Genomic DNA, 25125 nt, shown 5'->3' on the forward strand with positions numbered 1-25125 from the left:
AAAATGTTCAATGAACACACTGTTTTAGCCTAATGTACAAAATAATGTTGGCTAAGGTTACTCGGAGTTTAAAGATTAAGTTGGTCAAATTACCTTTTATGTTTCTGACTTATTTTTTTAAGAAGAAAAACTGCACTTTATGTTGAAATTTTGGTTATTATTATTTAAAGACAATACTATTCTGAAAATGTACTTAAAGTACTTAAACTACCACTTTATTTTTAAATCTGCCCAATTTTAGCCAGGGATGATATTTTTGTTTCTGTTTTGAATTCAAATGCACTTTAAAAGCATTTTTTTTCAGAAATTAAAAGAGCTTGAGTTTACAATATTCATGTCCATGTCTATTATTTGATTCTGTCGCCCACTAAAACCCTTTTAAATGAAAAAAAAAATTTGTGATTTTGGGCAAATTTTCATGTGTGATTACATACGATTAATCAAGATTAATTCTTACACAGCCTCTAATTAATTAGATTAATTTTTTTAATCGAGTCCCACCCCTAATATATATATGTAGATTTGTATATATATGTGTATATACAGTATATATGTAGATATGTAGATATGTATATGTATATATGTGTGTGAGTGTATATATATGTGTATATATATGTATATATATATATAAATGTGTATATATATGTTTATATATGTTTGTGTGTGTGTCTGTGTGTGTATATATATATATATATATATATATATATATATATATATTGTCATGCACGCGTGAGTCGGAGACCGCGGAAGGATTTTAACACACCTGGGAAAACATTCACCGGTAGGGAATGGCGGGGTACTAACTTTCTTCCTGTGCTTCCTTTCAGAAAAAAAGACACTCCGCCACCATAAGACTGAGTTTTGCCCGCACTACGTCTACTTCCGCCCTTCCTCCACCATCTTTCCTGACGTCATCGATCCCATCATCCCTCACGGCTCCTTCCCAGCATCCCTCTACTTCCGGCTCCTCCTCTTTAAAATGGCCGCGACGCCTGGGAATGGCGTCACATATATGAACTGTATTGTTTATATTTTTTGACCGTTTATTTTTGAGTATATTGTGGAGTGCCGACAATATACGGGGCTGGAAAACCCCAAACCTTATTGCTGTCTCCTCCTATCTCTGTTACAATATACATATAAATATATATATATATATATATATATATATATATATATATATATATATATATATGCCAGCAACACTCATAACAATGACAAAACAATTACATTAACAATCATGTTATGTTATGTTTAAAATGTTTCCTTTTCTTTTTCATAACTTCTTTAACACACTACTTCTCCGCTGCGAAGCGCTGGTATTCTGCTAGTCTACTTAAATACTGTAAACTTTGTTAATCCCAAATTATCATTCCCCATGAGCTTTATGGGAGTCAGAGTGCAGAGTCAGCTGTTGTACAATTTTCAGGTTAAGTGTTTTAGATTGCAAATAGAGAGTTGGCAGAATGAAGTGGAGTAAAGTCTCTTGCGGTTTAGAGCCCAGAGGTGTTCTTCTAAACAAAAGAAGTGCACATTTCTGAGTCTTCAGCTGGGTACCATGATGGTCCAATGGTTAATTGTTCACCAGGAGGCAGGGCTTGAATCCTGAAATGGCTATTGACTGTGTGAAGTTTGGCAGTTCTTTCTGTGTTTATGTAGGTCGTTGTTGATTTGGCCAAATACGGGTGTATACAGCAATGGACTGGCATCCTGTCTGGGTTGCTGTCTGAATCGGCCATTGCTCCCTGTGACCCTGAACTAAATTAGGTGGATTGAAAATGGATTGATGTTTGTGAGAAAACTGCTTATCTAAGAAAGAGCCTTCCCTTTGGCCTTATTAATGGTGAATGCCAGCTTCTGCCCTTTTACGTGTGTGTTGTCTGTGGGTTCAAATCCTGTCTTTTGTTCACATTCTTTATGCAGTTTATGACTTCTCAGCATGTCACTGTGGTGTTTCTTTGTGTATTCTTTGTTGTCTCCCTCATACTAAGTGATGCAGGCTACTTTGAAGCACCTCTCTAAACTGGCCAAGTGTTGGGTGTGTGTCAGTATTAATGGTGGACATCCAGAATTGGCTCTTTCATTGTGCTTGGCACTGCCAGGTTAACATAAAGGTTACATTTTTAACATTGCCATCTTCAGCTGTTCTTCACCGCTACAGAGGATCTAATTTTAAATTTCACTGATCTGACAAAAAAACGAAATCTGAAACGATTAGCAAAAAAAAGGCCACCTTAACTTTGAAAATAAATGTCAAAAAAAAACAGACCTACAAGACACACCACAGACATGGGCATCTGGGTCACCAACATGAACAGCAAACAGGAGACTTTATGACTGGCCAGACTGGAAAGAACATTTGTTGGGTATAAAAAGTGCTGAAAGTCTTTGGGCGTAAACAAGGAACCACTCCTGTGTGGACTGATCGCCATCGCATCGAGCGAGTTTACTGTCACCAGTCAAGCCAACAAACACACATTTCTTTGAGATGTGGAAAAAAAAGTCACATAGAGTCTGGAAGAAGAGCCATCCTGCACAATTTGAACCCAAGTCCATAGAAGTGTGAGTTCAGAGAGCTTAGCAATGTCCCACCATACCCTCTCAATTGGTTTCCTTTACATTTAATTTTCTAAGTAACAGCCTAACATAGCTATATTAACGTTTCTTATAAATTACATTTTTATTCTTGTGCATTTCTCCGGAATGGCTTTACCATTTAAAACTGCAATAAAAAAGATGCAACAGCAGGAGATAAAATCTGAAAACCCGATTTACCTTGTGCTCCCAGTTTTTCGGCGCCATACTCCACACACGTGTGTCTCCAGCTGCAGATCTTCCCCAAACAGCAGTAAAAGTCTGAAGGCTCTCTGAATGAGTGTTGTTGACTTATCAGGAAAGTGTCTAAAGGAGGAAGAACGTGACCCTTTAAATAACTCATTAGTGACTTCCTCATTCACACTGAGAAGTTCTATTTTTGCTTTTGTGGGCAGTCAGCCTTTTTAATGTGACTGATACGTTAATGAAAGGCCTCAGAACTTCAATGGCAAGGGTTCAGGGCACTTCATCCCAGGGTCTTTGCAGATGTTCTCTCCTTTCAAAATTTTCTTTCCATCTCTTCAAAGTTTAGGCTTCTATGTGTGTGTGAGATGCACCAAATCTGACCAGGATAGGAGTTAGTGGGTGAACAACATGCAAAAATAAGCAAATGAACTGGCCCAGTGTGAGTGTGCCAAGGGATGGGCTGGCATCCTATGTGCCTAGTACTGCCCGGGTAAGCTCCGTCTCACCCATAACACTCCACAACTCACCCACAGCTTCCCATAACTCCCACCCAGTTTGTTTCAAGTCCAACACGTGGTGACATCAGTCTGGATCTCCTCTTTTTAAACACAGAGTAATAAAAACAGAACTCTTTGATATTTCAAGTAACAGTGATCCCAGTGTGGTGAAATTCGACATTATCTTTGAAAAATCACAAATGTTTACCAAAATGAAGACTTATAATATGGAGATCGGGGGTCAGTTGCAGACCTACATTTTTGGGACCCTGAAGCTTGAATTGCAATATGAGGACCCCTTCACAACCAGCAATGAGGTCTGGGAATCCATTACTTGATGTTATTAATATTTAATGTACAATGTTCTTGGGTACTTTTAATTAAAATGTATTACTATTGGGCGGCACGGTGGCGCAGTGGGTAGCGCTGCTGCCTCGCAGTTAGGAGACCCGGGTTCGCTTCCTGGGTCCTCCCTTCATGGAGTTTGCATGTTCTCCCCGTGTCTGCATGGGTTTCCTCCCACAGCCCAAAGACATGCAGGTGAGGTGCATTGGCGATCCTAAATTGTCCTTGGTGGGTGTGTGTGTGTGCCCTTTCGGTGGGCTGGCGCCCTGCCCAGGGTTTGTTTCCTGCCTTGCTCCCTGTGTTAGTTGGGATTGGCTCCAGCAGACCCCTTGACCCTGCGGTTAGGATATAATGGGTGGATGTATTACTATTATTATTATTATCACTGTTCATAAAAACAATAAGCTTTGGCACATCTAACACTATTTCATTTTCATTACTTACTTTACTTCTCTAAATATAACATTTATTTTTGAGTGGGGGTAACAGGCAATCACTGTGATTCACGTTAACGTTGAAATTTCCTTTTCAACGACTCTGCTTTTTTTGTTACAACACATCACTGACTATTTGCATCTACCAAAGAAAATACAGTAGACCCCCGTGAAGTCGCGGTTCAGAGTTCGCAGCCTCAGTCGTTTACGGATTTTTCCTTAGAACCTAACTAATAATTGTTAGCAGAAACCGTGGCAATACTGTACTGTAGAGAGAACACCAAGCAACCGTAAAGGAAAAGGCATCTTGGGATGGTGAAAGTAGCCAATCCGAGAGCGTTATTCATTTCTCCTTGCTGCTGATTGGCTGCTGCCATGTGACGCATCTCTGGCAGATGCAACCCAGCATTCCGGCATCATAACAGTTTACCGCGTGTCGCTCATTCTACATTCTAGCACTGAAGGAGACATAGCAGTACAGTAGTGTACAGTATACGGGTTTACCTTTACATTGTTGTTTTTTAGGGTAATGTGAGTTTAAAGTTAAATTAAAGTGTTTTGGTGGTATATTTAGGGTTTAAACTATAAAAATGGCATTTTTTTGACCACATCCAAAATTTGTGGTTTTTCACAATTCACAGGTGCTCTAGGAACATAACCCCGGTGAATTTCAGGAGTCATCTGTATTTTTATTACCTCTTAATTTTTACTGTATTTTATTTGCACATAGATAGAATTGTTATTATTTATTGTAATAGTGTTATTTGTTTAGCATATTTTAAAGTTTTATAGATTATTCATGGAAGTAAAAAGTTATTGAAATGTAGTTGTTTTTTACAATGACAACAAACAATGAAATATGCTTTAATTTATTTGATTACCACTGGTCTAAGACAAATCATTTCAATGAAAAAAATAATTTCTGTCATAAATAATAGTAGCATTTTACATTATTTGAAATATTTTATATTAAATATATTTAGAATGAAACATATTTAATTTGAAAGTTTTTTCGTTTTTGGCTAGCCTACATGATACTTTAAAAATGTTTTAATTTGTATGACTTTGTATTGAATTACACTGTATTATTAATATTATTTTTTAAAACCTCTTCTCATACAGTAGACATCCAAAATGTTAGCAATGTGGACTAAAGTCGCCTCTTGGGCCCCTCTGGGATTAGGGATTCTGAAATGAACACTTCATTAATTTCATAGCAGATCTGCTCCTTGGAGTCTAGAAAAACGGAATGGGAAAAATCAAAACTCAGCAGCTTGAAACGATAAGTGGTGTCACTACAGAGACCTTCTGACCAGGCTCAAAAGAAGTTTATTTCTAAAGCCAACAAAACAAAAAAAAACTTAAAAATCTAACAAAATGGATAAATAAGAGCAAAAAATAAAACTGAAATTATCATTGTCCAGGAAAATTAAAAAAACAGCGGAATAAATCTGACTCTGAACAATACTGGACACCACAACAAGAGATCCAAAACATTAAAGCTTTCAAAAGGTCAAAAGAGAAACCGACAAAAGACAAAAAGCCAAAACCAACAGCAAGCAAGATAATAAAAGAGAATTTAAGAACCCACTGGGACATAAAACAAGATACCATGAATGATGAGAAGGAAGTAGCAAATGAACTGAACACATTCTTCACTCAAGGAATTTTAAAGGAAGAAACAAATGAAAAACTAACAGACTCTGAGCTTATTGATTTTAAATTAGAAGACTCTGATGTGCTTGATGCCCTCGATACGCTGAAGGCTAATCAAAGCCCGGATCTGAAAGTCATCATCTATAAACCTTTACTAGGCAAATTGAATCAGTCACCTGAGAAGGGAGAAGTACCTGAGAACTAGAAAGTTACAAATGTGACTCCAGTCTTTAATGATGAAGGCAAAATGGATTCTGCTAATTACAGGCCAATAAGTCTTACTTCCCATGTCATGCAAAATTGTGGAAATTATAATAAGAAACAAATTAGGTAACACTTTATAATAACTGCAAACTATGAGGCATTATTAAGCATGACTAAATACTTTGTTCATCATTTAGAAAGCATCACTTCCACATTAATTGTTATAAAGTGTTACCGCATTTATAAAGTGGTTGCTAATGCCAATTAATGTGGAATCAATGCTTTCTAAATGATGAACAAAGTACTTAGTCATGCTTAATAATGCCTCATAGTTTGCAGTTATTATAAAGTGTTACCATAAATTAGAAATGAAGCTTTATGAAAATAATGTACTAAATAACAGGCAGCATGGGTTTATAAGAGGAAGACCTTGCCAAACTAATCTTTTAGATTTATTTATTTATTTGAACATGTAACTGGAATAGAAGACAAAGCAAAGCATACGACAGGATTTACATGGACATTCAAAAACCCTTTGACTCAGTCGTCCCAAACAGAAGATTAATTCTGAAACTAGAAGCTGTGGACTTCAGAGTAACCAGCAAAACTGGATCTCAAGTCAGTTAACTAACAGGAGACAAAGAGAACAGATCAGAAGATAATGGAGTGAAGCCAACAGTGGAGTCCCTCAGCGGTCCGTCCTTGGACCCTCAGTTACTCTTTTTGATTTACATTAACCACGTTCATTATGGTGTAGTTGGCAAACTCGTGAAATTTGTCAGATGACACTAAAATTGGAAGGATGGCAGACACTGAGGAGGAAGCAAAAACAGTTCAAGAAGAAATGCACAAGCTTCCGAACTGGGCAAACACGTAGATAATGTAGTTTAATGTAGAAAAAAGCACAGTGCTACATGTGGGCAAAAGGAACATCAACTCTAATTACCAGATGGGAGACACTGACCTACTGAAAGTAAACTGTGAAAAGGATTTAGGGGTTTATGTTGACACAATGTTTTCATCGTCTAAGCCAGGGGTGTCAGACTCCAGTCCTGGTGGGCCGCAGTGGCTGCAGGTTTTCATTCTAACCTTTTCCTAATCAGTGACCAGTTTTCACTGCTAATTAACTCATTTTCGCTACATTTTACTAGCTCTGTTTTTAAGGATTCAGTCCTCTGAGTTGATTCCTTTATTCATTAAATGACAGCCAAACAGAAATGAGATGTGAAACGAGCCGACAGATGACCAGCTAAACTGGGCCTTCAAACTCCAACCAATCCAAACCAATGTAAGGCTGACTCTTGCTGTTAATTAAGCCCGTTATTTAATTCCATGGCTTGTTCCTGCTCTCATTCTGCCACAGCAGACATTTCCAAAACTGTTCACTTTCTGTTTTTTCTAAGAACATTGTCAAAATGTTTGGGTGACCTCAGAGATCAACCTTACTGAGACCTTCACCTTTCTTTATTTCCACATATTGTGTGATGGGCACAGGTGAGCTGGTCATGTGGCAGCTTGTGTTGTGTCTCATTATTGTTTGGCTGCTAATTAAGGAAGAAGTGGCAACTAAGGGGCCTGAGTCAAGTTAATTAAAACTAAGGCAAAAGAAGTTAATTAGCAGCAAAAATGGCTCAATAATAAAGAAGATGGTTAGAATGAATACCTGCAGCCCTCCAGGACTGGAGTTTGACACCTGTGGTCTAAGCAATGTGATGAAGCAGAAGAAAAAAAGGAAAATAAAATGTTAGGCTGTATCATAAAAAGCGTTGAATATAAATCACAGGATATTATGCTATGCTATAAAACTATACAAATGATACAATGCAGTAGCGAGACCACAACTGGAGAATTGTCCATAATTCTGGTCCCCACATGACAAACAATGACGTCGCAGGACTTGAAGCTCTGCAGAGGAGAACAACCAGGAGCATCTCATGACTTCAGGACACGTCCTACTGTGACAGACTCAGAGAATTCAACCTGTTTAGTCTCAAGCTGAAGAGACTGCATGGAGACCTCACCCTGGTCTTCAAAGTCCTCAGATATTGATAAAGAGATCCAACAGAATTATTTCAATCTAATAGTAAATCTCATACTGGAGGACAACAATAACAGTTTGTTTATTTTTTTATAGCCCAAAATTCTGCAATAGGCTTTAACGGGTCCTGTTTTATGAAAGCCCCCTGCCCCCAGCCTTGACTCCCTAAGAAGACTATAAAAAACTACCCAAAAACTCCACTTGTAGGGAAGAAAAAAAGTCTTGAGTTTTCCACCAGTAGAAAAAGTGGAAGTGTATTTAGGATGGAAGTCTTAAGTGCAGTTCTTTACGTAAAGAGTTGTGGGAATCTGGAGCAAACTACTGAGACATGAAGTTGAAGTCGAAACCTTGACAGCATTTAAGAATGAGACACTGGGGCAGCTGAGCTATTAGCTAAACAAATATACGACAAATGGACTGAATGGCCTCCTCTCGCTTGTCACATTTCTTCCGTTCTAACCCTGTAATGGAAAAGCAGACCAGCAAATGGAGCTGCCGGTGGGGTTTTAGTAATCAAATAAATACTGAGAAGTCACAGGGGCAGCCAATAAAGTGTCACACACAAGCGCTTAGGAAGCAGCCAACAAGTCCTAAGATGAGTGATATTTCATGAGATAAGGCGTTGGTTACGTGCACTGATGTCTCTCTCTCATTGTCTGCAGCAATAAAGAAGATAAACCATCATACACCTACTTTACTTCCAATCTCTCAAAATGGCCACCATCCCATACAATGAAACATCCGTGACATCACTTCCAGTTCCCGCACGATGACGCCACATCTAGTCATGTCCGATGACATCACTTCCAGCCATTCCTGATGACGTCACTGCCGGCCATTTCCTGATGACATCACCTCCAGCCATTCCCGATGACGTCTCTTCCGCATTATCACTTCCTTCCACCATGTGTTTTCATTTTGCTCTATAAACTCCATTTTCCTGACTATATGTGTTGAATGTGAACAGGTTTTGATTTATTTTAACCTTGTTTCTCATATTTGTCCGTCAGACAATATACGGGGACATTCCCCAACTCTTTTTGAGTATTACTTTGTGACTTATTTCTCCACAAACGTAAACTTTTAAAGCTAAGAACATTGTAGGACTGTTAGCCTTCTAAAGAGCCCTATGGCGTGGTTAGTGGTTCACAGTAATTCAGTGTTTCCATTTCTGGATTTGCTGTCTGATCAGAGTGAATGAGTGACAGTATCTGGACAAATGAAGAGACTCCGTATTAACCTTTCAAGGAAAAAAAAAACGTTATTTTATAGAGGAAAGTTTAAAAAATAGGTTCGCATTTATTTGGTAGAAAACCTGCAATCTGTCTGTCTTTGTAGAATGTCTGACTAAACCCTGATGTTCACAGCTGATGGACAATCTCAGATCTCAGATTCGTGATGGCTTCTGGTCTGTTGTTAAAGAAAAAGGACAACTCAGTTAGGTTTGCACATCTTTATTTTCAAAGACACTTTCATGCAAATTATAGATGTAAATATAAATGTGACATCCAAAGATATTTTAGGCTATTAAGCAATACAGAGGAAAATGTCACCAGATGTTCAAAGGTTATTAATAAATGTGGTCTTAGCAAATGACATTCACTGCGCTAAAATAGTCAGGTGACATAAAAAAAATCCCGTTGTGTTCTCAGTGAAGGCTCAAATACGCACAACACTCCTCACCATTCTGCAGACACGGAAGTGAATTCTTCAGTTTCTGCTTCTTCTTCTTCTTTCTTCTTTTCTTGTTCTTTAGCTTGCATTCTTACCAATGAAAAATAAAGTAAAACATCAGAGAGGCACATGCGGTGTAACACGGTGGCAAATTCAAGGTTTGCTTTTTGGAACTTTTTTTATTTTTGAATTATTTTGATCTGATGAGGAACCCATGAATACGAGGTGCAGATTGTATTAATTAAATATGGGGGGCCCTGTCACTAACATTGTCGTCTCCTCCTCTTTCCATGGTGTAGAGAAAACGCCCACAGAGGGCACCTGACTCCGCCCCTTCCGGGTCACTCTCCACAAAAGCCCGAGCTTCCTGGAAGGCTCCATTATTTTTGGTAAAGCCTACCTGCCGGACAGAGCTCCGCTGCAGCGTGACATGATTGCCAACTGCTTCACTTTCTCATAATTTTAGACATTAAAAACAGGATAACCAAGTTTTATTTTCAAGACACAATATATGTACTATTATATTATAAATATTTATTAAATACTAGCTGTTTAAGATCATACAGTAAAAAACCCGGGCTGCTAGAAACCATGGATTCTGGCACTTCAACCAGTCAATCACATCGGTTGTGCATTAGCGGCTAAGCGAGGTTCTCCCTCCTCGGACGTTTCGTTTTGCCGATGTGCTCGCCTCGATGTGTGTTAGCGGCTACGTGAGTTTCTCTTTTCTTGGCAGTTTCACTTTGGCAACAGAATTGCTTTCTTTGAGCTTCATGTTGTAGCCTCTCACTTCCGGGCCGGATAGACAGACACACACACTTCCATGTGTAGACATTTATATATAAGAAATTATGTTATATATATGATATATATTATATATTTTAATATTTATAAAGTGTGGTTGGTGAAGGAATGACAGGTCTCAAAAATAAAATTTGGGACACCATCCTGTTTAATTTAACTGAAAAGCTTGGCATCTGAGCTTCTCGCCCTCAGGTTTTTAAATAAATAAAATGTTTGGCTGTAGCTGCAGGTTAAAAGTCTGTTTGTTCAGGAGCTCCACCGGTGGGTTGCTATGGCCGGAAAAGATGCGTCCTTCCAGGCAGGCAGGGCTTTTATACCTGTGAAACTTGAAGGGGTCAGTCTCTTGGTGTTGTGGGGAGAGAAGGAGAAGAGAATGTTAGCGACAGTACCCACCACCACCACCATCACCATCCTGGCAGGTCATTAGATACCTTGACTGAGCCCATGAGGAGATCCTCCAATGCACATGTGTGACTATATGTATTTTCTTGTACTGTTACTATTCCATTTTAATAAATACCACTTTACTTTTAAAATGTTAAACATTCTTCTATGTAGAATGGCTGAAATAATAAAGTAAACACAGGGCACCAAGTATGTGGAGATTGTCCGTGCCTTTCTCACAGTGTTTAGCAGGCTGAGAGGACACCCCAACAGAGTGAGCCTCACGGTAATTATTTGCTAACTGGGTTTAAAAAATAGTTTCTATGTCATTCTTGAGGATCAAGCTGTGCCACCCTTTCTGTCTAGGATATATACGAGGGGGCACCAAAGGTGTGTCAGCATTTATATGTCTAGGATATTCTCAGGGACTGAGGTAGCCATATGTCTAGGTTAGAAAGCTCAAGTGTTGTTCATGCTGGAGCTAGCGAGTCCTTATGTGGAGTACTGAGCAGTGACAGGCTGTGCAAGCATCACTCCTAATCACTCCTTGAGTAGACAGCTTGTGTGTACATGCCTGTGTGTGTACGTATGTGTGTGTGTGCGTTAAAGTTGCAAGAGTCAACCAATCCAATAACGAACTTGGTGATCTCCTCTCCTCCCATGATAATCCACCACATGTCCCTCTAATGACCAAGACGTGCTGACTGATGTCTTACAAGACTCCAAGTGAGTCACTTCAGCTGACAGCCCTTAACATTATGGAAGCCATTGTGTTACAGCTCTACGGCAGCAGCGTGAAAAGCACTAAATCAAATAATTTTTTATGCAAATACTGCAGCCTAATGGTTATAACACAAGTTCTGGTTCGACCTCAACTGCTGCTGCTGTTCTTGTTGACCTCTTTGTGCTCACAAAGTAGAACTATGGAGAGAAATGTTGCAGATGATTGCTATCTGTAATTTGTGTTGGAGGAAAGTGCCTAGTAAATCAAGCTAATTTTACATTTTTGTGTTTTGTAAATTAAATTTATAGCTGTACCTTTTCTACTAACAAACACCAGGGGGTGCTGTGCTTCCTTATAGGTTTATATTTACTGTACAGTGTGGATAACAGAAACAGGTGGCTTGATTTAAGAAGCTGCTACTTACCTTTTTTTACGGCTAGCTTTTGGCTCCACGGTGGCATAATAAGGAGTTTGCACATCATCATGCTCTTCTTCTTTTTCTTCATCTTTCTGCTGTGCAGGTTTAGCGTCAGACCCAACTATGTCTTCATAAACTGTATCTACGACTGTCTTTAAAAATGAAGATATAAATCCATGAATGTTGAATAGCCTGCTCCGTGTGCTCCACATTACAGAGTGAACTCACAGACATGCCACAGAGCCTCAAGTACTGGGAGCAGGACGGTGACTAAAGCAGGATATGTCACCAGTCTGTCTTAGCGCACACACACACACACACACACACACAGAGCTGTTCACAATTTAAAGTGGTCAATTAGCAGAACACACATTTGTTTGGCAACAAGGAAGGAAAGCTAGAAGGACACGTGGAGAACATGCAGACTTAGGTGATGAGCAGTCCTCTTCACATGTGACTACTTTAGTTAGACAAGGTGGCACTGTAAAATGACATCTATTACTCATTTACTCTTATGTAACAAGACCCCGACAAAGGATTTAATTACATTTATAAAGCATCAATAACATGGTTAGCCATTTCTCTGCAGGGTAGCATATTAACAGCCTTTGATGCACTGGTAAATTATTAAAATGAGGATGGAGGAATCGCAGATCTTATAACTGAACGATGCAATATCAAAAAAATGGGTCTTATATACTGTAAGTCACTTCTGAGTATTCCATAGTGACGTCATTTTAGTAGACCACATTGCACTGATGGATAACCGTTTGATTGATGCTTTGTAAGTGTTGTTGAGACATTGTGAGAGCCGAATCCTTTATAATAATGTCAACGGTAAATTTACTTTAGTTTGTTTAGTTTTGAACATTAATATAATGTAGCCTTAACATAGGTAATGGTAGTTTCTGTTTATCCATGCCTTCCATCCATTATCCAACTCGCTATATCCTATCTACAGGATCACAGGGGTCTGCTGGAGCCAATCCCAGCCAACACCAGGCACAAGGCAGGAAACAAACCCCGGGCAGGGTGCCAGCCCACCGCAGAATTTCTATTTAGTGCCCTACAAGTTCCTAATGTTATCTCAGTGTGACTAGAGTATAACAGATTAGACTAAAGTTAGACAGCCAGAGAGAAACACAAACGGTTGGTCAGATAGACATGAAGGACACAGAGGTTATTGACCATTATGTGCGTTATGAACGAAGGTGCTAGTGGAAGTGATAGCAGATAGAAATCTTAAGAAATGTAAGTTAGATACTTATTATTTAAGTGGAGTACCATAGACAAGACGTTTCCCTTTTACCATTTTTTGCATGCATTATCAACCTCTGCTCTTATTCTTTTTGAGAACTGTTTGCTTTGAATTTCACTAAAACCTTTAAAATGAAGACACTCGGAATGTGGAGGTTTTTGTATGGCCAGTCATACTAGTGTTTCTGGTAGCTTCATGTGAATGATATTGAGTTACTTGTAAACCCTCAGCAAACACAGTGACAGTCCAATAAACCTTTGTTAACCCTTATAGCCATACCTTGGGCCTCTAGTGACCTGTGACATCAGGTGTACAGCCCTCACCGGTCTATGAGGGGATGGTTTCCCAGATATGCCACCTTCATTCCATCTGTAACAATTTACTTCCAAAAATATGGCAAAATAGTTTCAAACTATTTTGTCATGATCCTGTATTTGACTAAAACATATTGGGTCATTAATGACCCTCGATGTGGTAAAGTGTCATTTTTTTAAAGTGCTGTGTCTGTAAACAGTGCTTGAACAAAACATTCATTTTTTCAGGATTTCTTTGTATCTCTGTATGATCATTACAGCTGTTTCTTATTTCTCATTGCTTTTTATGTGGGTGTTTTCGAGTTTAGAGAGGTAAGAAATAAGAAATGAAATGTCTCGGGCTAATCAATACAGCAAAGCCCTTGAAGAGCTCCTGTCATTGAAAGTAGACAGTGAGAGACGCAGTGCCAACTAGTGATTGTTCTGATGCCATCAGATCATGAATGTAAAGGGGCAAGCAGCCGCAGAGGCTGTGTAGAGAAACAACACGAATCACGTCACCTGAAACAATTTCACACAGAAGGAAAAGTATCGTTACAGTTTTGTTTCTACCTCATTGCTCATCATTTAGGCATTTTTGAGTGTAGAGGGATAGGACATGAGAAAAGAAGTTCAGCTTACGCTCATCAGCATAGGAAGTACTTGAAAGAGTCCCACCATTGAAGGCAGGTGATGAGTCAGAGGGAGACTGAGGAGCAGGAATCAGAGAGACAAACGATGAACAACAGAGTAAGAAAGTGGAGTTTGACACTTGAAAATACTTTGCAGGGAATTGTAGAAAAGCAGAGTTCAGACGAGGAGAGGGTGAAAGTGCAGGGTGCAGGCAGATGTACAGTTGCAGCTGCACAGAGTGAAACAACATAAGCCTCGTCACCTTAAACAGCTTCTTACTGAAGCAAACTTGGACGAAAAGCACAGAAGGAGTCACATATGTTCAGTAGCACTGGACTGCAAAATAGATAATTGCTGCAGAATGTGCCTGGAGCCCCACTGTAGTGTTGACAAAAATTAATTGTTATGTCGAGTAGCAGATTATGATTGTGTAATTATATATAAATATTAAACATTAAAAGTAATTAAGAATTAAAGATTAGTTTAAAAAGAAATAAAGTGTTCAGAGAACAGGTCTCAGTAAATGTTTGTACAGGTACGGTTATTTGTGGTTTGTTTCAAATATAAATATATGTGGGGTCTGTAAAGACCCTAGGCATGTGTTAGTGTTTGTTGAAAGCCCCAGATGTGCAGGGTTAAGGTCTTGTTACGTAGGAGTAAATCTGTAATGGATGCATTTTTGCAGTTCCTCCACTGAAATTTTATCCAAATCCAGGCCTTTGAATCTGTGAGACAGCAGTGCTATCACTGAGCCACCAGGCTGTAATGCTATTCAGACAGTGACAGTGAAGGCTAATGATCAGACACAACTCTGGTGTCATGTTCAGTGGTGTGGAATGGCTTCAATGGCTGAAACGCTGAAACAAACAATTCAAATTTAGAGTTACTACTTAGGTAGACACTGATATCTTTGGAATCACTGCTTAACGTTACTCCTTAACAGATCCAGGGTTGAAATCTGAGCATCGGCAATGTGTCTGTCCAGTCTGACACTTTTTCCCATGTTGGCTTGCATTTTTTTCAAAGAAATAATCCTGAAACACACACCTCTCTGCCACCTTGTTGATTTGTCTTCTTGGTCCTTTTCCTGTTAAACAGTAAAATAAACAAATTATTATAAAGCGCACTGGTCCTAATAGTGTCCCTGACCATTAAAGTGAGTGACGTAGGGGATCAAGCATTAATGGATACCCCACAACAAGCGGGTAGAGAGGTGACCAAGGACCCAATGGTCACACTGGATGACCTCCAGAGAATCTGAGTGGAAATGGGAGAAACTTCCAGAAAGACTTCACCAATATGAGGTTTGAGTCTAACTGACCAGACAGAAGCATGTCCTCAATATAAAATACATGAAAGCCGACTTGAGATTTGCAAAAAGACTCCCAAAGAACTTTAATGCTGCGTCCCATTTGAAGGGGAAACTTAGAGTTTCTTATATACATGAATTTCTCATCAATCCCTTCCCATGCCTCATGAAGTGGATCACAAACACAAGGATGGCACACTCCAAGCTGAATTACAAAGACGTCACAGTCTAAAGTGCATTGAAGGAGAGAACCTGATAGACAAAATAGAGGAAACTCGTATTGAGAAAAAGACGCCTTACCATAGACATACGAAGAGTAACAAAGCTAATCCTAATAGGATAATGATGTTCAGTGAGCCATAAAAGACATAATTCATGAAGATGCTCTGTAGAAAACCAATGTTTTCTAGAAAAAAGAAAAAAAAAAACAGAAACCAGATGATTGACTTGATCCTTTATAAGTAGTTTTTAACATCTGTAATACACAAATCACATGAGAAAATCGCCCTCTTGGTCGTCAAACCATCCTCGACAGACTCAGGTTACGGAATGAATTGTACAGAACTGCATATGCAGAGCTGCAGGTTCCAGGTGGCTAAAGTGACTCAAGCCCCACCCCTTTGCTCCCATTGGCCCAAGTGTTGTCCGCCTCAGTATTTCATCGGCCCTTCAGCTAACAGAACTTTAGATGTCTGACATTACAAAGGAAGTGAAGCACAAGTTGTAGGGTCAGTGAGAATTCCCTTGAGGAAAAGAGGAAAAGTCGTAAGAGGAAAGAGAAAGTATTAAGAGAGAAGTTAAATGAACAAAAAAGTTTAGTAAATGGCTGAAGTCCACCTTCTTAGAATGGCTGGGGGCATTCAGTGTGGACTTCCATGGACAGAGCGGTGTCCAGCTCTTCTGCACGACTATCCACTTTACACTCTATATGTAAAATAAGGATGTTTTTGTCATTTATATTTGTTTCTATAACCAATCATTTTTACAGGAGAAGCTCACCATTTACTGTCAGGTGGGCAGCTGCAGACTTTGCCGTCCCGTGGATGTTGGTGGCTTCACAGTAGTAATACCCGTTGTGACTCATGTTGAACTTGCTGATGTGCAGTTGTTCTCCTGAACCTACATGGCCACCGTTCTCCTTGACCCAGGTGTAGTTGCTGGGAGGGTTTGCCAAGGCTTTGCAGTGTAAAGCCACTGATGTCTCTTCTTCTATACAAGCAATGGGCTGTCCTGTGATGACTACATTCCTGGGGGCATCTAAAATACAGAAGGACACAGTAACTGGTAACTGAGAATGGGAGTTGTCTAGACTTTTCCTTTGATGAGCTCTGCTTTTATTGCATTTCCTTTGAAACAATGTGGCTGGCATCTCATCGGGTAGCGTTCTGCCTGCCACAGGCCAAGCCCCAGTTTCATATCTGTCTGTGTGTGTGTGTTCCTTGTGCCTGGACTTGGATGCCCTCTTCATCTTCCTCCATGAATCCTAAATGGTCCATACAATCCATACTGCTGTCTCACCCTGGTTTAATTCCTCTCATGCCCTCCTTGAGACTACGATAAGCTGCAGCTCAAAATAAAGACAAAGCAGACAAAGAAACTGGATGGGCAGACCACAAAAACAAGACGAGCAGGTTATGTCGTGTGCCACTCTTTTACCTTCAAACTCTAACCTGAAGCTGAAAGTAAGGTGAATAAACCGATGAACTCAAACATCCTCATACTGTACCCCTTGTCTCACACACGTTTTACATTATGATGTTTCATTGTTCATACTTCGACCTCTTCATATTTTACACTGATACACATTCCCTTGTGTTAAATTCTCAAGAACTTCAACACTGATTTCAATCTCGCTCTGGCCACCTCACACCATTAAGAAAAACACTCAAAATACGACTCACACTCCACATTTAGTAGAAATGCTGGGGAGATATTAATATTTCCAGTCTGGCACCAGTAATTGCCGTGGTCCTCAATGGAGACTCTCTGAATTTGCAGCTCCTTGGAGGTTTCATTTAAATGTTGTCCATTTCTGAACCAGGAGAAGATGCTGTTGACGAGACTGCAATTTGTTGTACAGCTCAGGTTTACTGCGTCGTTTTCTTTGACCTGCTCAGGTGTCATCTCGACCTTTAAACCTTCAGAAAATGAAGAGAAACAAACTGCCGTTCAGAGTCATCACTTATTTCTCGATGTGTTTTATTGTAATCTGTGTCATGCACGTGTGCTTAGGGGACATCTTCAGGGCTCTCTGAAAGCAAATGATGCCACCCTGCTGTCACTGATTGCCTCTCCTTTGTCACCCACATTTCCAAAGCTCATTCACCAGAGGACCTGCCCAGAACCTCTGCCCTTTCTGGACCACCGACATACAATCCAACTCACCAAGAAGTAGAGGGTCAGTCTAGAACCATTTGTTGAGGAGGACAAAGCTCTCTCAACCCACTAAATACTGAAGGCCGTTTAAACACCTTTCCATGCTAATTTCTTTTTCTGTTTTCTGTTAAATCAGGGTACTCCCACCCTTGTTCAGGTTTAATGTTTCTTCTTTTTGCACTATGCATTAGATATTCCTAAGTTTTAATTCAAATATCCATCATACCGTGTCCAAATGAGTAGTCCAACTGACATGCCACTCCACCTGACTTGACAGCCACTGTTAGCCAAGGTCACAACTTTCCTGACACTCAAACACAATTCAGTGCAGCATGGCTTCTGTAGCACCAAGTAACTGAAGGTCTCTGCAACTGAAAGATGCCGTGATAACTTAAGGCGAAGATTAACAAGACAGTCATTATTACCAGTTGCCCTGAACAGTATGGAGTGTTGGCCGAACAAGCACTCCACACTTGACCACATGATAAATGTAAAGTGGATCACCAGAGGAGCACCCATTACCTAGAAGATGTACGAATGTCAGAAGCTTGAACATCCCACTGTAAACCCACTAACTCTCTAGCGCATTTATAATAAACTGCGAGGAAGCATAGAAGCCCTTCCTAATTTACAAGGTGGAGGGCAGTTCTTGGCAGTGATTGGCAGGTGGTCCCGCCTCCTGGAGGACTACCCACAAAACACACATATCATAACAATGGCATACAGAACAAAGCAGACAATAAACAAAAGTAACCCTAACATACCTCAACGACTCAGACAGAAAACAAGAAAACAAGACCTTGAACCCCAGGAGACACCTAACATGTGGGGCCAGCGAGGGAAACCATCAGCCCTGACCTTCATGACATCACAATAAATGTAATCCAATACTCTTCTTAGAGACAAATCGGCTAAGGAGACAGCCATCCTGTGGGGTACTTTAACAAACCAAATGTAACTTTGTCTTTTCTAACTGACCATTGGATACCCCTAGAGGTTTATTTTCCTAATTTCTGTTCTGACCAGGAAACAACAATAATCTAAATGGACATATATTGGTAGGTTTCATTAATTGGAACTGATTTGTGATATGGTGTATTTACAATAATCCATATCTTTATGTGCTTAAATTATGTAATTAGTAACTAGCAAAAATTGTAATTGAGGCTTACTAGCAAAATTGAGCCTGCATTCAGTGAAGGGTGCTAAATAAAAATCAACTGTTATTAAAACATTTATCTCTCTATTATATACCACCTTTTCTATCTATCTATCTATCTATCTATCTATCTATCTATCTATCTATCTATCTATCTATCTATCTATCTATCTATCTATCTATCATTCTCTTATATAGTGCCTTTTATATCTCAATAATTGAACATCTCTGGCCATGCTGTTTAGTAATGTTTGTGGGGTTACAGCATTAAACAGAGGTCAATAAGGGTATTTTTTGTTGCCCACCATTTTAAACCAGGACACTGTCAAGTAACATCAGATGTGCAGCTAATCTACACATGGAATGGGCAGCAGTCCATCTCAGGACACACTCACTTATACCAGGGAAGTTAGGCGTCTGCAGTTTATATAACATAAAGATGACTGATATAAAAAGGGAAAAAAGAATGAAGAATGTGCAAAGTACCCACAAAAGGAGATGCCCAACACAAATGCTGGTGCTGTTAACCACCAATGCCATCCTTAGTTTCTGATATCCTACCTGTGACCCTCACGTGGACTCCAGGCACTTGTGTCCAATTATCAGGTCCCTCAAATATAAACTTGTAGTATCCGCTGTCCTCTCGTCTCACATCGCTGATCTTCACATCACACGTCTTCTCGTTTTTCTTCCCCAAGAACTGGACTCGCTGCCTGTGACTGCAGGACACTCCGTGCTCACTTGTATGATACACTGTGGTTTCTCCAACTTCAAGCTGCTTGTTTTCTTCAGAATCATGAAACCACATTTCCTTTTTAATGGCAATATTTGGTGGATGTCTGTATGTGCAGTTAATCCTCACAGTTGATCCTTCCAGTGCGCAGATCCTCTTGGGCTTATAAGCGGCTCCCCATTCACTCAAATCTGTCAAAGACAAAAGGGGACAAAACGTCAACTCTGTGATTGTTAGTTCACTTCATAATAATACGAAACAGATCGTAACATCCCAAATTCTTTACCTACATGGCTAAGAAAACTAACAAAATTTATAAACATTTAAACACTGCCATTGCTAACAAGAATGTTAAATGGGTCATAACTTGTGATGAGCAAAAAGATTTGCAAAAATGTTTTTTTTCAATCTGTAAATAAATCCACAAAACTAAAGGTGTTTCATTTCTAGCAAAATCCATGCCGTTGACACAAGAAGAAAGGCATTTTGTTCCCATCTGGAAGAGTTTCCAGTTGCTGGTTATTTAGTGTTTAAGTAAAGGCCAGTAGTGAAGGATTAAAACAAATTAAAAATCACAGAATCACATGATCATCAAAGGTCACGTTTGTAGTCATGTGACTAAACACAGTCTACGCGAGTCTGTCCTCAGAACAGTCCGCAATAATCCAGTAAATAGTAATAAAATAGAAGACAATGCTAACAAAAATGACAAAACAAGTTAAAAAAGCATAAAAACCAAGCAATGTACTGCATGTATACGATTATGTACAGGACATCCAAAATACATTTGCAATATGTACAGTATATGTACTAGGAGCTCCGCCCCCTGCTGGCTTCGCTCACCCACCCCGGGTTTCGTTTACCGGATGTACAATTTAAAGAGATTGTTATTTTCATGGGAATTGTTACATATGCATTATATTCATTTTTACTTTAAAACTTTTGTAAAAACAATACTTGTCCTTTATTTCCGGCCTCAGGCGTGGTTACAGCTGCTTGTGCTGTGAAGGGGGAGCGTTTGAACGCACACTAAGGAGAAATGGTCAGATCATCTGCTGGCTTGTTGCTGCTGCTGCTGGCGAGCTGCGTGTTCTGATTGTCGCGCTGCGTGTCGATCATTTTAAAGCCTGTACAGCAGCTGTCCTTTTGACACTTTGCGTCTCTGCCACTCGTGTTGTAAAGGGAGTCAGTGGGGGAGCTGAACGCACGCTAAGGTAGAAACGTTCTGATCATCTGCCGGCGAGCTGCATATTCTGCTTGTCATTGTTTTAAGGGGTGGGAGCACATGAAGCGTGTCTGCCAAAAGCATTCCAACAACTGCTAGGTTAGACATTCGTGAACTTGTTTAAATGTTGTCTCACTGCCTTGTCTCACGTGACATTAAAGTGTCTGTCGCTGGACGTCAAATTGTCTTCTGAGAAGATCACGTCTCGTCTCCCTAGTCTCTCTCCCAAGATTTTTTTTAAAATAGAGAGATATATTGTTGAAGACACAGACATGGAGAGACTCTCACATGAGCTTTTCTCAGAGTAACACAGCGTTGTTACAAGGAGTTGGAGCGTTCATTCTCAAAATCTCCATTTCCCTGCCTGGAGTGGAAGAACAGCAGCTGGAAGACGTTTGACGTCACGTCCTCATCACGATGGTATATGACTAGAATTGCTCGAGTGGCATAGTGGCCGTGTGGCGTAGTAGTTAAGGCTAACCCTGAGGTTGCTGGTTCAAATCCTGCTACTGACACTGTGTGTCCTGCCTCTGCTCCAGCCTTGTAAAAACAAAAGAAATGAAAGCTATCGTGTGTCAAATGTTGGATAAAAGGATCAGCTAAATAAGTGTATGCATGTGTGCCATCGTTGTGCTGATTTGAGAACTCCCCTCACAATCCTAAGTGGTCCATGTATGTGTGTGTGCGCCCGTCAAAGTACCGCCGACCCACTCCAGTTTGGTTCCTGCCATGTGCTCCGTGCTGTCCGAACAAACTGCTAAAAGTGGATAAAGCAGGAAGAGAAAATGGATGGACAGGCAGCAAGGAAAGACAAGAATGTGTTAACTTGTAAATAACCAGGTGTGCACTTCCATTTTTGGTAAATGTACTGTCTGTATGAAGATAAAGAGGAAAAACTGAGAGGATCAACACGCTTTGTGTGTTGAGAAGAGGAAAGTCCTCACAATGTGCCTCTGTGTGTTTCCTTCTTTGACTTTCGTCTGACTGAACGCTCGCCCTGCACACCTCGCACAGTGAAGAGCTCCTCAAATCAAACTCACACTCCACATTCAGTAGGAATTCCGGGGATGAGATGTTTCCAGTCTGACAGACATAACTGCTGTGGTCCTCATCAGACGCCTTTGGAATTTCAAGCTTCTCAGAGGCTTCGCTCAAACGTTGTCCATTTCTGAGCCAGGAGAAGACGCTGCCGTTGAGACTGTAATTTGTTCTGCACGTCAGGGCCACCGCTTCATTTTCTTTCACCTTCTTGGGTTCTGCTTCAACCATTAAACCTACAGAAAACGTAGAAAATAAAATTGAAAAACAAACATTCAGCGCCTGTCTTCGAGTATTATTTTTTTTTGCATTTTGTAATCAGTTGTGGTTCTTAACAGAGCAAGATGGAGAGGACAGGAAGAGATGGAAAATGATGATCTGCTGTGGCGACCCCTAACCGGGGCAGCTGAAAGAAGAAGGAGAATCAGTTGTGCTTTAGTCCTCTGTAGTGATGCTGTTTTGGGTCAACTCTCCTAAAAAACACAAATTACACTCATTATGAAGTCTGTCGACTGTGGTGGGCAAAAACAAATCTGACCACCATGATATTATAATGAACTTCACCCAGTAGTCAATATGAGGGGTTTGACAGAATTCAACTAAGAAAATGAAAAAGGCGGCCAACCTGTGCCCGCCCTTTAAGCACGGACTGAAGACGTGGTGGCCATCACTGGGTGGTATTCTGCAGACAGAGGCGTAGAAGGTTCAAGAACTGAATGTAATTAGACAAACTGCAACCATGAGGACAAACACACTGACGTCAGACCAAGGGGTCCACAGCAAAATACAAATCATAACCAGACAGAAAAGAAGAATCTCCTAGAAGAGCCTCCATCTTATCCAGGTACTTGGACAGTGAATGTGCCCAAAAGACCTGCTGTGGAACCGCTGCGCCGATGACGAGTTCTGGCGTGACTTCTGGGGACACGGCCGTAGCAACTCCAAGGAAGCAAATCACAAAATGGCGACAGCCTTGAAGAAACATAGCGCCACATTAAATAATCCAATCAGTGAACCCCAGGCAGACCTTTCCCTACCGTATTTATGTTGATGTTGTGGTATTTTTTTGTTACATGTAGCAACATTTATTATGGGGGTAACCACAACACTGAGGAAGTTAACAGAACATGGAAGACTCTGGGATGACAGGAAAAAAAATAGAAATGAAAAATTTTGGATTCATAGAAAAAAGTGAAAGGTTCACACGGAGACGGAATTCCGGCTCATTAACTTGGTGCGACTAACTGTGGTGCCGCCCTGAATAAAACCCAAAGGAACTCCTTTGTTTGTTACCTGTGATTGTCATGTTGACTCCTGGCACTTGCGTCCATTTATCATTTCCCTCGACTCTGAACTTGTAGAAGCCGCTCTCCTTCCTGCTCACGTCGCTGATCTTCACATCGCACGTCTTCTCGTGTTTGTTCCCTAAGAACTGAACTCGCTGTCTGGGACTCCTGGCCACTTTCTGCTCATCTGAATGACACACGGTGTGTTCTGCATCTCTAACGGTGTTATTCTCATCAGGGTCATAAAACAACATTTCATGTTCAACAGTAGCACCTGCTGGATGCCAGTAGGAACAGTTAATCCTCACAGTTGATCCTTCAAGAGCGCAGATTCTCATTGGTGTTTAAGTGGCTCCCCATTCACTCACATCTGCAAAGCACACAGGTTTATAAAATGTAAAGTCTGAGATCTTTAGCACAGTTCACAGTGGTCAGACACAGGTAGACACACACCTGCTCCTCTTATATTAGCTTCCATCCATCGTCCCACCTGCTATATACTAACTACAGGGTCACGGGGGTCTGCTGGAGCCAATCCCACCAAACACAAGGCAGGAAACAAACTCCAGGCAGGGCACCAGCCCACCACAGGGCACACACACACACCTAGCACTACTAAGGACAATTCAGAATCGCCAGTGCAACTAACCTGCATGTCTTAGGACTGTGGGAGGAATCCCACGCAGACATGGGGAGAGCATGTAAACTCCACACAGGGAGGACCCGGGAAACGAACCCGGGTCTCCTAACTGTGAGGCAGCAGCGCTACCCACTGCGCCACCATGCCACCCATAAGCTTCCATAATTTAGTAAAATATTTACAACCATAAAAACAAAAAGCTAGCAGTGAGCCAAGAGCCCAGACATTATGCCTGATTCTCCTCTGCTCTCATTTCTAAATGTAAGTTGGATGTTTCTCTTTCTTTCTTTGTCTTTTCACTGTTTTCACCTTGTAATGGATGGCATCCCGGCCAGGACTGATCAGGCACTCTTACCCAGCCGGGAAGCCAGTGCAATGGAAGGACAGCTTAAGATGAACAGTACTGAATATTTTCCATCCCCATACGCTAGATGGCAGCCTCCCTGGGTTAGGATTCTCACACAGTCATCCGCAGGGAATGCTGGGACGTGTAGTTCTATGAGGCAGCACTGTTGGGTTCCACAGGGGCAGCTTCTAGGATTCCATATCCCTACTATCAGTGATTTTCGTTCAGTGCGGAAGTGCTTCCAGCGGGTCATACGCTAGCACCGGTCATAGTTTGTTTCACCAAGGGAGTAGTTTGCAGTTGCTACTAGTGGGTCATCAATGAATTTTAAAAGACAAAGCCAGGGTGCAGGACCATAAAGGCTGAGAAACACTGGTGTAAGGAAGGTGGTGCGGGACAAAAACATAAGAATTAGTCACGTGGAGCAACGCTGATCATAGCAAACCTTAAAAGTGCTCTGCAAGAGTCAGAAAACATGTGATGTCAACCAAACTACAAGAGGAAACAAGTGGACACAATTTAAAATAAAATAATTTGAAAATAAATCATGCTAGTATGAAGATTAGCAGCAGTTTGAAGAAGCTCCGCTCAGGCTGCAGAAACCACAAAACAGCCTGCCATCCTGAGTCAGAAGAATAAAGTGGAGCTGTTAAAATAAACGAATGACCTTACCAGCTACAGAAATGACAGCGGCCAAAAACATCAGGAGGAGCATAGTGTGATGTGAGACCTGGAAGAAAAAAAATAACATGAAATACTGCCGGGTGAGTTTATCAAATATGAACAACTAACCGTCCCCCGTGAAGTAAGGAGGGTCCTGCCCGGCTACCCACTCCTGACATCACGCTTCCCTCTCCCCTCAGCCTGCAG

At 40.6% G+C, this 25125-nt stretch overlaps 2 protein-coding genes across 2 annotated transcripts in view; both read right to left on the minus strand.

Annotated features, from left to right (window-relative positions):
- Window positions 1-2877, minus strand: part of LOC120540553 (B-cell receptor CD22-like) — a 31597-nt gene extending 28720 nt beyond the window's left edge. Inside the window, exon 1 of the mRNA XM_039771392.1 lies at window positions 2776-2877. Within this exon, the coding sequence (XP_039627326.1) occupies window positions 2776-2802 (27 nt within the window). The 5' untranslated portion in view covers window positions 2803-2877. The remainder of the gene's footprint in view (window positions 1-2775) is intronic.
- Window positions 2878-9545: 6668 nt separating this feature from the next.
- Window positions 9546-23607, minus strand: LOC120540554 (sialoadhesin-like). Its single transcript, XM_039771393.1, has 9 exons — window positions 23277-23607; window positions 21986-22219; window positions 19549-19911; window positions 17354-17590; window positions 16452-16709; window positions 15753-15858; window positions 15191-15230; window positions 11966-12111; window positions 9546-9719 (listed from the first exon to the last, which is right to left on the minus strand). The coding sequence occupies exons 1-9, from the start codon at window positions 23605-23607 to the stop codon at window positions 9635-9637; spliced, it is 1800 nt and encodes a 599-aa protein (XP_039627327.1). The 3' UTR covers window positions 9546-9634.
- Window positions 23608-25125: the final 1518 nt, after the last annotated feature.

This window comes from Polypterus senegalus, chromosome 12 (assembly GCF_016835505.1).
Source record: "Polypterus senegalus isolate Bchr_013 chromosome 12, ASM1683550v1, whole genome shotgun sequence".
In the NCBI taxonomy this organism is placed as follows: Eukaryota; Metazoa; Chordata; class Cladistia; order Polypteriformes; family Polypteridae; genus Polypterus; species Polypterus senegalus.